The sequence below is a fragment of the Callorhinchus milii genome, unplaced genomic scaffold (assembly GCF_018977255.1).
Source record: "Callorhinchus milii isolate IMCB2004 unplaced genomic scaffold, IMCB_Cmil_1.0 Scaffold1, whole genome shotgun sequence".
NCBI lineage: Eukaryota > Metazoa > Chordata > Chondrichthyes > Chimaeriformes > Callorhinchidae > Callorhinchus > Callorhinchus milii.
In genome coordinates, this window is record NW_024704742.1 from 13,495,581 (window position 1) to 13,511,664 (window position 16,084).

The 16,084-nt window shown below is 49.9% G+C and overlaps 1 protein-coding gene across 1 annotated transcript in view; it reads left to right on the top strand.

Annotated features, from left to right (window-relative positions):
• Positions 1–4,709: 4,709 nt before the first annotated feature.
• The window catches only part of fbxo41 (F-box protein 41), a 41,890-nt gene continuing 30,515 nt past the window's right edge, over positions 4,710–16,084 (top strand). The window contains exons 1-3 of the mRNA XM_007891507.2: positions 4,710–5,575; positions 8,899–9,109; positions 15,911–15,984. Coding sequence (XP_007889698.1) covers positions 4,878–5,575; positions 8,899–9,109; positions 15,911–15,984 — 983 coding nt within the window. The 5' untranslated portion in view covers positions 4,710–4,877. The remainder of the gene's footprint in view (positions 5,576–8,898; positions 9,110–15,910; positions 15,985–16,084) is intronic.

The following is a 16,084-nucleotide window of genomic DNA, read 5'->3' on the forward strand; positions in this document are numbered from 1 at the left end:
CAGCAATATTAAAAAAACTAAAGGTGGCAGAACAGAATAGCTCGGGAGATAAACAGAATAGCTCAAAGAGGGGTAAGAAGCTCAGTAAAGAAGATAGGGCATCAGGGAGTAGGTAAATGGTAAGAAATTAAAATCGCTATATCTAAATGCACGAAGCACTCAGAATAAGATAGATGAATTAAAGGCACAGATAGATATGAACAGGTATGATCTAGTAGCCATTACTGAAACATGGTTACAGGGAGATCTGGGGTGGGAGTTTAATATTCCGGGGTTTTCAGCTTATAGGAAGGATAGACAATGTGGAAAACGAGGTGGCGGGGTAGCCTTGTTAATAAAGCATGGAATAAAAACAGTAGAGAGGAAGGATTTCAAGTCCAATAACCAGGATGTAGAAACGGTATGCTTAGAATTACCAAATAAAAAGGGGCAGAAAACATTAGTGGGAGTAGTTTATAGACCCCCAAACAGTGATCACAGCATAGCGCAGGGTATTAATCAGGAAATTAGAGGAGCATGTAGCAAAGGTAATACAGTAATAGTGGATGATTTCAATCTTCACATAGATTGGGAAAACCAAATAGGCAAAAGTAGGGTAGAGGAGGAGTTTATAGACTGCATGAGAGATAGCTGTCTGGAGCAGTATGCAGAGGAACCAACTAGGGAATAGACCAACCTAGACCTTGTTTTGTGTAACAAAACAGGGCTAGTCGTTAATATAGATATTAAGGCTCCTCGAGGGCAGAATGATCATAACACGATAGAATTTAGTATTAAGTTAGAGAGCGATGTAGTCAAATCTGAAGCAAGGGTCTTAAATTTAAGTAAAGCTAACTTTGCAGGTATGAGGGAAGAATTAGCTAAAATAGACTGTGGAATTAGATTAATGGATATGACAATAGACCAACAGTGGCAAACTTTTAAAGATGTAGTGCAAAATTCTCAGCGATCACGTATTCCCTTTAAGGAATAAGAATACCACAGGGAAAGCAGTTCATCAGTGTCTAACTAGAGCAGTTAAAGAGAAAGTATAAAACTAAGGCCTATAAAACTGCCAAAAAGAGTAGCAAACCTGAGGACTGGAAGTGTTTTAGGGACCAACAAAGGAAAACCAAAAAGCTCATTAGAGTGAGAAAATGGATTATGAGGGGAGGAACATTAGGAACATTAAGACAGATTGTAAGAGTTTTTATAAATACATTAAGAGGAATAGGCTAGCAAAAGTAAATGTGGGTCCATTACAGGCAGAGACAGGAGGAATTATAATGGGGGATAAGGATATCGCAGAGTCCCTAAATAAATACTTTGCTTCTGTCTTCACGTTAGATGACACAAGAAGTTTACCAGAAATAGAGATGAACCAAGGGGCTACTGATAGGGAGCAACTTAGGGAGATTTACATTAGCAAAGAATTGGTGCTAGGGAAATTGTTGGCATTAAAAAGTGACAAGTCCCCTGGACCTGATGGTTTGCATCCTAGGGTTTTAAAAGAGGTAGCTCATGAGATAGTAGAGGCCTTGTGTCCAATCTTCCAAAATTCTTTGGATTCTGGAATGGTTCCCATTGATTGGAAGATCGCAAACGTCACACCACTATTTACGAAGGGTGGGAGAGAAAAGATGGGGAACTATAGACCAGTTAGTCTGACATCGGTGGTAGGGAAAATTCTAGATTCCTTAATTAAGGATGTTGTAGTGGGATACGTAGAGGATCACAATATGATTAGACAGAGTCAACATGGCTTTACAAAAGAGAAGTCATGCTTAACAATTTTTTAAGTTTTTTTGAGGACATATCAAGTAGATTAGAGGGGAATCAGTGGATGTGGTGTATTTAGATTTCCAAAAGGCATTCGATAAGGTGCCGCATAAAAGGTTGATTCACAAGATTAGAGCCCACGGAATTAAGGGGAATATATTAGCATGGATTGAAGAACAGCTAACGGGAAGAAAATAAAGAGTAGGGATAAACGGGTCCTTCTCAAATTGGTGGGATGTGACTAGTGGAGTGCCACAAGGATCAGTGCTTGGGCCTCAACTATGTACTATCTACATCAACGATCTAGATGAAGACATCGAACTTAATATATCCAAATTCGCGGATGACACTAAACTAGGAGGGAGAGTAAACACCGAGGATGACATTAAAAAAATGCAACGAGATATAGATAGGCTAGGTGAGTGGGCAAATAGGTGGCAGATGAAGTATAATGTAAGGTCGTCCATCTAGGTGGAAAAACAGCAGAGCAGATTATTTTTTAGGAGAGAGACTAGATAGTGTTAGCGTTCAGAGGGACTTGGGTGTCCTTGTACACCAGTCACAAAAAGTTAGTTTGCAGATACAGCAAGCAATTAGGAAGGCTAACAGTATGTTGGCATTTGTTACAAAAGGGTTAGAATATAAGTGTAGGGAAGTCTTGCTGCAACTGTATAGGGCCCTGGTGAGACCACACCTAGAATATTGTGTGCAGTTTTGGTCTCCTTATTTAAGAAAGGATGTACTTGCCTTGGAGGGGTTACAACGTAGATTCACAAGGTTGGTACCAGGGATGAGGGGGATGAATTATGAGGATAGATTGAGCAATTTAGGCCTATATTCTTTAGAATATAGAAAAATGAGAGGTGATCTTATAGAAACCATTAAGATTATTAAGGGGCACGACAGAATAGATAGTGGGAGACTTTTGCCCCTGGTTGGAGAAACTATAACCAGGGGTCACAGTCTTAAAATTAGGGGTAAGCCCTTTCGCACTGAGTTGAGGAAAAACTTCTTCACTCAGAGGGTAGTGAATTTATGGAATTCTCTGCCCCAAAAGGGCTGTAGATGCTCAGTCCTTGAACATGTGGAGTCCTGTAGCTCAGTGGTTGAGCACTCGCTTTGCAAGTGACAGACCTGAGTTCAATTCCCGGCAGAGCGAAACCTTGGGCAAGTTTCCTTACTCCACACAGAGCCTAATAATAATCCCTCCAAAACAAAACAATAATACATTGGTAATTTTCAATCCACGACTGTTTGTGGGACACTGCAGTGCGCAATTGACTGCCGCGTTCGCCCACAAATATACAGTCAATTCACTTACAGTATATTCTGTGAAGCGCTTTGGGACGTCTAGAAGACGTGAAAAGCACTAATCAAATGCAAGGATTATTATTATATTATATATTATTATATTCAAGACTGAGATTGATAGATTTCTTGTAGATTAAGGGATATGGGGATAAGGCAGGTAGGTGGAGTTAGAATAGATCAGCTATGATTTTATTGAATGGCGGGGCAGGCTAGAGGGGCCGAATGGCTTACTCCTGCTCCTAATTCTTATGTTCTTATGTTCTTATACACACCTTATACACACCTTATAGACATACCCTAAACATACACACATTATACACACTCCCTGTAGGCACACCCTACACACACACTGTACACACACCATATACATAGTCACACACCCTGTACGCAGTCACACAACCTATACACAGTCACACACCCTGTACACAATCATATACCCTATACATACCTCACGCACCCTATACATTCCTCACACACCCTATACACACCTCACACACCCTATGCACACCTCACACACTATACACACACAAACTCTATACAAACACACACGCTATATACACACACCCTAATGCATCACACTTTACAGACATATCCTATACACACACACACACACACTATACATACTCCCTGTAGACACACCCTATATACACATATTGTACACACACCCTATACCCACACTGTACACACCCTATACACAGTCACACACCCTTTTCACAGTCACACACCATATACACACACCCTGTATACAGTCATACACAGTCACACACCCTATATAGGATACGTCTATAAGGTGTGTGTATAGGGTTTGTGTGTATATAGGGTTTGTGTGTGTATAGGGTTTGAATTCAAGATCCTCATCCTTACCTACAAGGCCATTCATGGCCTTGCTCCCTCCTACCTCTCCGACCTACTATCCCCCTACCTACCTGCCCGTACCCTCCGTTCCTCTGGCTCCGGTCTGCTCCACGTCCCCCGCCCCAACCGCCCTACCATCGGTGGTCGGGCCTTCAGCCTCTCAGTCCCGAGGCTCTGGAACTCTATCCCCCAGTGCCTTCGCCGCCTCCTCCCTTTCCTCCTTCAAGGCCGGTCTCAAGACCTTTCTCTTTGACCGTGCCTTCAGCTCCCCTCTCGACTCTCTACGCCCTCCTCGCTCCTTCCCTTCCCCTCACCCTGACCATTTCCCCCTCCTCGCTCCCTCCCTTCCCTCCCCTAACCCTGACCATTTCCCCCCTGCTCGGGTCCTGACCCAACTGTCCAGCACCTTGGGACGTCCTCCCGATGTGAAAGGCGCTCTATAAATGGAATCTTGTTGTTGTTTTTGTGTGTGGAAAGGGTTTGTGTGTGTATAGGGTTTGTGTGAGTATAAGGTTTGTGTGTGTATTAAGGTGTGTGTATAGTGTGTGAGGTGTGTATAGGGTGTGTGAAGTGGGTATAGTGTGTGTGAGGTGTGTTATAGCATGTGTGTCAAACACCCTGTACACAGTCACACACCCTGTACACAGTCACACACCCTATGTATCCTGTGAAGCGCTTTGAGACATCTCAAAGGCGTGATGAGGCTCTATATCAAATGCAAGAATTATTATATATATCGATCCGTCGCTTCACGGCTGTTGTGCTGTGTTTATGTTTTTCACTAGACAAAGTGGGTGATGATTTGCATGATGATCAGAAGCTGAGGAGGCTATCGTGTGTGTGAGTGTCACATTGCTGCTCCAGGGAGGCACGGTTATAGCAGGACCATGAGATGTGACTGTGTGAGCAGGGAGCAGTGCAGTGGATGTCGCCGCAGTGGCTCTGTGTGAGCGATGGCTTCTCTGGACTTACCCTATCGCTGTCCTAGGTGTGGGGAACACAAGCGTTTCAGGAGCCTGTCATCATTACGAGCTCACCTGGAATATAACCACACGTATGAAACTTTGTACGTCCTCTCCAAGTCTAATAGTGTCTGTGACACCAGCCTGCTGTCTCCCAGTGACCTGCCAGTCCTCATACCCGCTGTCCGCAAGGACATTTTTGAAAGCACATCTTTCAGGAGCAAAGAACAGCGCCATCTGTACGACTTACAGTGCGGAGAAGACGTGGCTCAGAGCTCTGCCAGTTACATGCCCGAGGGGAAGCTTCCAGTCAATGAAATACTGATGAAGAAGGCGCTGAGCTCTCCCCCTGCCTCAATAGCGGGGGACACTGTGTACGAGGAGGGCGAGACTCGTCTGAAGGTCCAGGCATTAGAGACATTGAACCTGAACCAGCATCTGGAGAAGCTGTCACAGGAGGTGGAGCAGAAGATCGCAGCGCGGGTGGACAGGCTACAGGGCGAGCTGGAGAAGAGGAGCTGTGAGCTGGAGAGGGCGAGGCAGGACAGCCTGAAGCTGAGCCGAGAGAAGCGGGACATGGAGGAGAGGGCCTCAGAGCTGTCCCGACAGGTGGACGTGAGTGTGGAGATGCTGGCGGCCCTCAAACAGGACCTGGTGCAGAAAGATCAGGAGCTCGTCCACAAACAGCAGTGAGTCGGTAATGTTCTTCTCACATACAGCAAGAAAGAGGCCAGAGAGACGGAGAGAGCGAGAGAGAGAAGCCACAGAGAGAGAGCACATACAAAGAGAGAGCCCAGAGAGAGTGAGTGAGAGCATAGAGAGAGAGAGCACACAGAATGAGAGAGCACCGAGAGAATGAGACAGCAGAGAGAGACAGAACATGGAGAAAGAAATGAGCGCAGAGAGAGAAAATGAGAGAGCAAAGAGAGAGATAGAGCAGAGAGAGAGAAAGAGCAGAGAGAGAGAGAGACAGAGCATGAAGAGAGAGAATGGGAGAGCAAAGAGAGAAAGTACGGAGAGAGCACAGAGAGAGAATAGAGAGAGAGAGAGAGAGAGCATAGAGAGAACAAAGAGAAAGAAGAGAGAGAGGGAACACAGAGGGAGAGAGAGAGGGAATGGAGAGAGAGCACACAGAACAGAGAGAGAGAACAGAGGGAGAGAGAGGGAACAGAGAGAAAGAGAGAGCACAGAGAGCGAGAACAGAGATAGAGCACAGAGAGAGAGCAAACAGAGGATAGCGAGAGAGAGCGAGCACAGAGAGAAACAGCATAGAGAGAGAGGGACAACACAGAAAGAGAAAGAGCACAGAGAGAGGGAGAGCATAATAGAGAGAGAGACCACACACAGAGCATAGAGAGAGAGAACAGAGAGGAAGAGAGCACATAGAGAGAAAGAGAACAGAGACAGAGAGCACAGAAAGAGAGAGAGCAAGAACAGAGAAAGCAAACAGGGAGAGCACAGAGAGCGAGAACAGAGAGAGAGAGAGCACAGAGAGCGAGAATAGAGAGAATAATAATCCCTCTAAAACAAAATAATAATAAATTGGTCATTTTCAATCTACGACTGTTTGTGGGACATTGCTGTGCGCAATTGACTGCCGCGTTCGCCCACAAATATACAGTCAATTCACTTTACAGTGTGTTCTGTGAAGTGCTTTGAGACGTCCTCCCGACGTGAAAAGCGCTATATCAAATGCAAGGATTATTATTATTATAGAGAGAGAGCACAGAGAGTGAGAATAGAGAGCACAGAGAGTAGGAAGAACAGAGAGAGAGAGAGAACAGAGACACAGAGAGAGAGAGAGAGAGAGAGCACGGAGAGAGATCAGAGAGAGTGTGAGCACATAGAGAGAGATAAAGTACAGAGCGCGAAAATGAGAGAGCAAAGAGAGAGAGCGCACAGAGAGAGAGAAAGAGTGAGAGCAGAGTGAGAGACCGAACATAGAGAGAGAGAGCGCGCATAGAGAGAGAACAGAGGGAGAGAGCACACAGAAAGAATGAGAAGAGAGAGAGACCAGAGAGAGAGAACCCTCCTCTTCGACCGTGCCTTTGGTCAACCTCCTACCCACAAACTCCCTGCCCTCCACCCCCACTGACTGTCCAGCACATTGGGACGTCTTCCTGACGTGAAAGGCGCTGTGTACGTGTCATGTGTTGTTACTCACCAGTTTGCTGCTCTTTGGAGTCTCGCTGATCTCTGAGAGAGGAAACAGGTGACAACACATGTTGTTGTTGTTGTTGAAGCTGTTGCTATTTACTGAGTTCTTGTTCTGTTCATTCATGATTTTTCCACAATGTGTCTTATTTGTGGATAAAAATTCTAAAACCTACAAACAACAACTTGCATTTACAGAGTGACCCTCACCCAGGGCAGAGTCCTTCACCCAGGGCAACGTCCCTCACCCAGGGCAACGTCCCTCACCCAGGGCAACGTCCCTCACGCAGGGCAGAGTCATTCATCCAGAACAGCGTCCCTCACGCAAGGCAGCGTTCCAGAGCTTGACAGTAGCGGAGGTGACCATAGGCATGGTCGAATAGGAAGGTCTTCAGGCTCGACCTGAAGATGGGAAAAGAAGGGGCATGGTGGAGGAATAGAGCGACAGTGTTCCAAAGTTTCGGGGTGTAGGGGCTTAAAGCGCGGCCACCAATGGTGGAATGGAGGGACATGCAGGAAGCCGGAGCCAGTAGAACAGGCCTTCAGCCACTACGACCTGAAACTCTGGAACTCTCTCCCTCAATCCCTCCACCTTGCCCCTCCCTCCCCACTTTCAAATCCCCGCAAAAGGCCTTCCTTTTGATCGTGCTTAAGGTTACCCCCGTCTTCCCTCTACCCCTGGCTCAGTGTCAGACTCCTCCACTGTCAAGCATTCCAGCACGTTAACCCGTGTGAAAGGTACTATATAAATGCAAGTTGTTGGAAACAATATGTAGAGTCCTTTAACTCAATGGTTGCAGCTCCGCAACGTTGCCCAGCTCCGCCACTGTCTCACACCGCAGGCCGCCAAAACCCTCATACATGCTTTCATTACGTGGAGGCTTGAATATGCAAACTCATTGCTTGTCGGCCTCCCCAACTCCTCCCTCCATAGGCTGCAGATCATCCAGAACTCTGCAGCCCGTGTCCTCTCCTGCATTAGGCTCCGTGATCCTGTCACCCCCATCCTCGCCCAACTCCATTGGCTTCCCATCACACAGAGGATACAGTTCAAGATCCTGGTCCTCACCTTCAAAGCCCTCCAAGGTCTTGCTCCCCCCTCCCTCTGTGACCTCCTAACCTCCTACCATCCTGTCGCTACCTCCGCTCAGTGAGCTCCGGCCTGCTTCACGTCCCCGCCTCGCTCGCCCCACTATTGGTGGGCAGGCCTTCCGCCACTCTGCCCCCACCCTCTGGAACTCCATCCTGCAGTCCCTCCACCTCGCCCCTTCCCTCACCTCCTTCAAGACCCATCACAAGACCCTTCTCTTTGGCCGTGCTTTCCCCCTGCCCTCCACCCTCCCTGACCCCGACCCCAAGCTCGGGTCCGTAACTCTGTCTGTCCAGCGCCTTGAGACATCCTCCCGACGTAAAAGGCACTATACAAATGTAATTTTGTTGTTGTTGTTGATTAGAGCACTCGCCTCGCAAGCAAGAGACCTGGGTTCGATTCCCAGCAGGGTGAAACGTTGAGCAAGTTTCCTTACACTACACGCCTCTGTTTACCAGCAGTAAGTAGGAACCCAGTTGTTAGTTGATTGGCGGATTGCTTTCCGGGGATAATAATTCCTTCAAAAAATAAAATAACAATAAAATAATAAAATAAAAATCACTTCAATCCAAGACTGTTTGTGGGACATTGCTGTGCGCAACTGGCTGCCCACAAAATTTACGCTTTACAATATATTGTATGAAGCGCGTTGAGACATCTCGAAGACATGATAAGCCGCTGTATCAAATGTAAGAATTATTATTATTACTAAGCAGTGCCTGTGACGTCTGTGGGCTAATGTTGTGGGGTCTCTATTGATGTTGACAGGGAGGTATTACAGATCGACAGGTTCTTACAAGAGACGGCTGCTCGGGAGGCCACGGCCAAGGGGCGTCTGCAGCAGTTTATTGAGGAGCTTTTGGACAGAGCAGACAGGGCGGAGAAGCAGCTGATGGTGATCAGTAGTTGTGCCAGCACACCCAACGGCAGTGTGGGGAGGTGCAGCATCTCGCGGAACAAGGGCATCAGCAGACGTCAGGTACTTGGGCTTACGTCTAGCTAATGATGAGCATATCACAGTCACAGTGTTATCAGCGTGTTGGCAGGTTTCAGAGCCTGAGCACAGGGTCAGACAATAGCCTCACAATATTACCCCTTTCTAATCACAGAGATTCTGAAGAAACAAATTATATAATTAATGATGTAAATTGTATCTCACATTATATCATGGAGCTGGCAGGGCAAAACCTTAGGCAAGTTTCCTTACTCCACACACACGCCTCTGTTTATCAAGCAATAAGTAGGAAATCAGTAGTTAGTCGATAGTCACATCGCTTTTCCAGGAATATTACTCCCTTCAAAACAAAAATAAGTTTAAAAAAAAATTTGGTCACTCAATCCCGACTATTTGTGGGACACTGCTGTGTGCAATTGGCTGCCTCGTTTTGCTCACAAATTATAGTCAATTCACTTTACATTATATTCTGTGAAGCACTTTGAGACGTCTCGAAAATGTAATAAGGCGCTATATCAAATGTAATATCAAATATCAACTCCGCATCCAAACACTCCCCACCCTCTCAACACTCCCCACTCTCTCAACACTCGCCATCCCAACACTTCCCTTCCCAACACTCCCCACCCCCCCAACACGGCCCATCAAACCATTCCACATCCCAACAATCCCCATCCCCAAACTCCCCAACTCATCACTCCCCACCATCTCAACACTCCCTATCCCATCACTCCCCACCATCTCAACACTCCCCATTATCCCAACACTCCCCGGCGCAACAATCTCCATCCCAATATTCCCCATCCCAACATTCCCCACCATCCGTACACTCCCCATCCCAAAACTCCCCACCATCCCAACATTCTCCATCCCCAAACTAACCATACCAACACTCCTCATCATCTCATCACTCCCCACAATACCAACACTCCCCACACCAACACACCCCATCCCCACGCTCCCTAACATTCCCCACCATCCTAACACACTCGATCCCAACATTCCCCACCATCGCAACACTCAACACTACCTATCCCAACACTCCCCACCATCCCAAACTCCCCGGCGCAACACTCCTATCTCAACACTCCTCATCCCAACACTCTTGATCCCAACACTCCCCAACATCCCAACACTCCCCACTCCCCACCTTCTCAGTACTCATCATCCCAACAGTCCCCATCCCAATACTCGACATCGTCTCCACACTCCCCATCCCAACATTCCCCATCTCAAAACTCACGACCATATCAACGCTCCCCATTCCAACATTCCCCACCATGCCAACACTCCCCTTACCAACACTCCCTATACCAACACTCCCCATACCAACACTCCCCATACCAACACTCCCCATACCAACACTCCCCATCCAAACACTCCCAACACTACCCATCCCAAATCTCCCCACCATGCCAACACTCTCCATCCCAAAATGACCCATCGCAACACTCCCCACCATTCCAACTATCCCAATAATCCCCACTATCCCAACACTCCCCACTATCCCATCACTCCCCACCATCCCAACACTCCTCATCCCAACACTCCATGCCATCCCAACACACCCCATCCCAACATCCCCACCATCCCAACACTCCCCATCCCAACACTTCCCAACATCCCAACACAGCTGTCTCCACACTCCCCATCACAACATTCCCCAATCTCCCAAAACTCTGCACCATCCCAACACTCCCCAATATTCCAACAATCCCGAACCTCTCAACACCCACTATCACACCACTCCACTTCCCAACACTTCACTTCCCAACATTTCCCATCCCAACACTGCATCCCAACATTCCACATCCAAACACTCCCCATCCCAGCACACCCCACCATCCCCAAACACCCATCCCAACACTTCCTAACCGAACACTTCCCATCCCATCCCTATACTCCCCATCATAACATTCCCCATCCCAACACTTCCTACTATGCCAAGACTCCCTACCATCACAAAACTCCCATACCCAACACTTCCCACCATTCCAATACTAGCAATCCTAACACTCACCACCATCCCAAGAATCCCCATCCCAACATTCCCCATCCCAACACTCCCCATCATCTCAATGCTCCCCAGCATTCCAACAATCCCCAACATCCCAACACATGCCACCATCCCAACACTCACCGCCATCCCAATAATCCCCATCGCAACACTGCCCACCATCTCAGCACTCCCCACCTTCCCAACACTCTCCATCCCAACACTCCCCAAACCAACAATCTCCGCCATCCCAACACCCCCCATACCTACACTCCCAACCTTCCCAACTCTCCCCAGCTTCCCAACACTCCAAGCCTTCCCAACACTCCACACCTTCCCAACACTCCCCACTTTCCAAATACTCCCCACCTTCCCAAAACTCCCCTCCATCCCAACACTCCCCTCCATCCCAACACTCCCCATCCCAACACTCTCCACCCCAACACTCCCCATCCCAACACTCCCCATCCCAACACTCTCCACCATCCCAACGTTCCCCACCATCCCAACGTTCCCCACCATCCCAACGTTCCCCACCATCCCAACATTCCTCACCATCCCAACGTTCCCCGCCGTCCCAACGTTCCCCACCGTCTCAACGTTCTCCACCATCCCCACATTCCCCATCCCAACACTCCCCACCATTCCAACACTCCACATTCCAACACTCCCCACCATCCCAACACTCCCCATCCCAACACTCCCCACCATCCCAACGTTCCTCACCATCCCAACACTCCCCACCATCCCAATACTCACCAACACCCCAACAATCCTCATCCCAACATTCCGCACCATCCCAGCACTCTCCACCATCCCAACACTCCCCGCCCAACACTTCCCACCATCACAACGCTGTCCATTCCAACATTCCCCATGATGCCAACACTACCCACTATCCCAGCACTCCCCACTCTCCCAGCCCTCCCCACTGTCCCAACGTTCCCCAACGTCCCAACGTTCCCCACCCGCCCAACGTTCTCCACCGTCCCAACGTTCTCCACCGTCCCAACGTTCCCCACCATCACAACACTCCTCAAGAACCCAACACTCCCCATTCCAACCATGCCCACTATCCCACCACTCACCACCTTCCCAACACTCCCCGCCATCATAATGCTCCCCGTGTCAACGCTCCCCACCATCCCAACACTACCTACCATCCCATCCCTTCGCAACACTCGCCACCATCACAACACTGCCCATCCCAAAATTCACCATGACCCCAACACTACCTATCTTCCCAACACTCACCAACATCCCAACAATCCCCATCCCAGCACTGCCCACCATCCCAGCACTCCCCATCATCCCAACACTCCCCGCCCAACACTCCCCACTATCCCAGCACTCCCTACCATGCGAACATTGCCCACCATCCCAACGTTCCCCAACGTCCTAACTTTCTCCACCATCCCAACACTCCCCACCGTCCCAACGTTCCCCACCCTCCCAATGTTCCCCACCCTCCCAACGTTCCCCACCCTCCAAACGTTCCCCACTCTTCCAACGTTCCCCACCGTCCCAACGTTATAATAATAATAATAATCCTTGCATTTGATATAGCGCTTTTCACGTCGGGAGGACGTCCCAAAGCGCTTCACAGAACCCACTGTAAAGTGAATTGACTGTATATTTGTGGGCGAATGCAGCAGCCAATTGCGCACAGCAATGTCCCACAAACAGTCGTGGATTGAAAATGACCAATTTATTATTGTTTTTGGTTTTGGAGGGATTATTATTAGGCTCTGTGTGGAGTAAGGAAACTTGCCCAAGGTTTCGCCCTCTGCCTGGAATTGAACTCAGGTCTCTCGCTTGCAAAGCGAGTGCTCTAACCACTGAGCTACAGGACTCCACGTTCCCCACCATCCCAACACTCCCATCCATCCCAACACTCCTCACCATCCCAACACTCCCCATTCCAACCATGCCCACTATCCCAACACTCCCTGCCTTCCCAACACTCCCCACCATCATAACACTGCCCGCTCAACACTCCGCATCCCCACACTCTCTGTCCCAACACTCCCACATCCCAGCACTCCACATCCCAACACTCCCTACCATCCCAAAACTCCCCTTCGCAACACTCGCCACCATCACAACACTGCCCATCCCCAAATTCCCCATGATCCCAACGCTACCCAATTTCCCAACACTCACCAACATCCCAACAATCCCCATCCCAACACTGCCGGCCATCCCAGCGCTCCCCATCCCAACACTCCCCATCCCACCACTCTCCACCATCCCAACGTTCCCCACCATTCCAACGTTCTCCACCATCCCAACGTTCCCCACCATCCCAACGTTCCCCGCCGTCCCAACGTTCCCCACCGTCCCAACTTTCCCCACCATCCCCACACTCCCCACCATTCCAACACTCCCCATCCCAACACTCCCCACCATCCCAACACTCCCCATCCAAACAATCCCCACCATCCCATCACTCCCCACCATCCCAACACTCCCCACCATCCCAACACTCTCCACAATCCCAAAGTTCCCCAACATCCCAACATTCCTCAACATCCCAACGTTCCTCACCATCCCAATGTTCCCCCACACGCCCCACTTTCCCAACACTCCCCACCATCCCAATACTCACCAACACCCCAACAATCCTAATCCCAACATTCCGCACCATCCCAGCACTCCCCACCATCCCAACATTCCACGCCCAACACTTCCCACCATCACAACGCTGCCCATTCCAACATTCCCCATGATGCCAACACTACCCACTATCCCAGCACTCCCCACTCTCCCAGCCCTCCCCACTGTCCCAACGTTCCCCACCGTCCCAACGTTCCCCACCGTCCCAACGTTCCCCACCCTCCCAACGTTCCCCACCGTCCCAACGTTCCCCACCCTCCCAACGTTCCCCACCGTCCCAACGTTCCCCACCCTCCCAACGTTCTCCACCGTCCCAACATTCCCCACTGTCCCAACGTTCCCCACTGTCCCAACGTTCCCCACCGTCCCAACACTCCTCAAGAACCCAACACGCCCCATTCCAACCATGCCCACTATCCCACCACTCACCACCTTCCCAACACTCCCCGCCATCATAACACTCCCCGTGTCAGCGCTCCCCACCATCCCAACACTACCTACCATCCCATCCCTTCGCAACACTCGCCACCATCACAACACTGTCCATCCCAAAATTCACCATGACCCCAACACTCCCCGCCCAACACTCCCCACTATCCCAGCACTCCCTACCATCCCAACATTCCCCCCCATCCCAACGTTCCCCAACATCCCAACTTTCTCCACCATCCCGATGTTCCCCATCATCCTGATGTTCCCCACCATCCCAACGCTCCCCACCATCCCAACGTTCCCCACCATCCCAGCACTCCCCACCATCCAACGTTCCCCATCCTCCCAACGTTCCCCACCCTCCCAACGTTCCCCACTGTTCCAACGTTCCCCACCGTCCCAACGTTCCCCACCATCCCAACACTCCCCATCCCAACACTCCCCATCCCAACACTCTCCACCATCCCAACGTTCCCCACCATCCCAACGTTCCCCACCATCCCAAAGTTCCCCAGCATCCCAACGTTCCCCACCATCCCAACATTCCTCACCATCCCAACGTTCCCCGCCGTCCCAACGTTCCCCAACATCCCAACTTTCTCCACCATCCCGACGTTCCCCATCATCCTGATGTTCCCCACCATCCCAACGCTCCCCACCATCCCAACGTTCCCCACCATCCCAGCACTCCCCACCATCCCAACGTTCCCCATCCTCCCAACGTTCCCCACCCTCCCAACGTTCCCCACTGTTCCAACGTTCCCCACCGTCCCAACGTTTCCCACCATTCCAATACTCCCCACCATCCCAACGTTCCCCACCGTCCCAACGTTCCCCACCGTCCTAAAGTTCCCCACCGTCTCAACGTTCCCCACCGTTCCAACGTTCCCCACCGTTCCAACGTTCCCCACTATCGCAGCACTCCCCATCGCAGCACTCACCATCCCAACACTCCCCACCATCCCAACACTCCCCACCATCCCAACACTCCCCACCTTCCCAACACTCACCACCATCACAACACTGCCCATCCCAACACTCCGCATCCCCACACTCCCTGTCCCAACACTCCCACATCCCAGCACTCCACATCCCAACACTCCCTACCATCCCAAAACTCCCCTTCGCAACACTTGCCACCATCACAACACTGCCCATCCCAAAATTCCCCATGATCCCAACGCTACCCAATTTCCCAACACTCACCAACATCCCAACAATCCCCATCCCAACACTGCCCGCCATCCCAGCACTCCACATCCCAACACTCCCCAACCCAACACTCCCCATCCCTTCACTTCCAACCAACTGAACACTACCCATCCCAACAATCCCCACCATCCCAACACTTCCTACCATCACAACACAATTCATCCCGGCACTCCCCATCCCAGAACTCCCCACCGTCCCAACACTCCCCATGTCAACACTCCCCTCCATCCCAATACTCCCCATCATCCCAACACTCCCCTTCCCAACATTCCACACCATCCCAACAGTTCCCACCATCCCAACACTTCCTGCACCGCGCATTTGTGATCGGAGCTGCTCCTCCCACAGTAGCAGCCTGGAGCCAACAGCATGAGTGGCCAGGCGTCTAGGACACTGTGTGTACAAGTGTGTAGTGGAGGTGGGAGTTTTCAGCTGATTCCGCAGAAAAAGTACAGCTGCACTTTTCTACTGGCCCAGGTTATTACTGATTATTATTGGGTATAATTGTTGGTTATTACTGGTTATTACTGTTGGTTACTAATTACTGTTGTTCCTTACGCCTCTTGTAGGGCAATCGAAGCAACAACTCAACAAGTGTTTCTCGAGGGAATATTTCCGATCAACAATCACTGCCAAATGTTAGGTACAGTACAGTGCTGGTCACCGTCTGGTGTGTGTAACCCTAACCCTAGTCCTGGTCAAGAAAATAATAAGTGATGCAAAAGGGGAATCTGAGAAAAAAC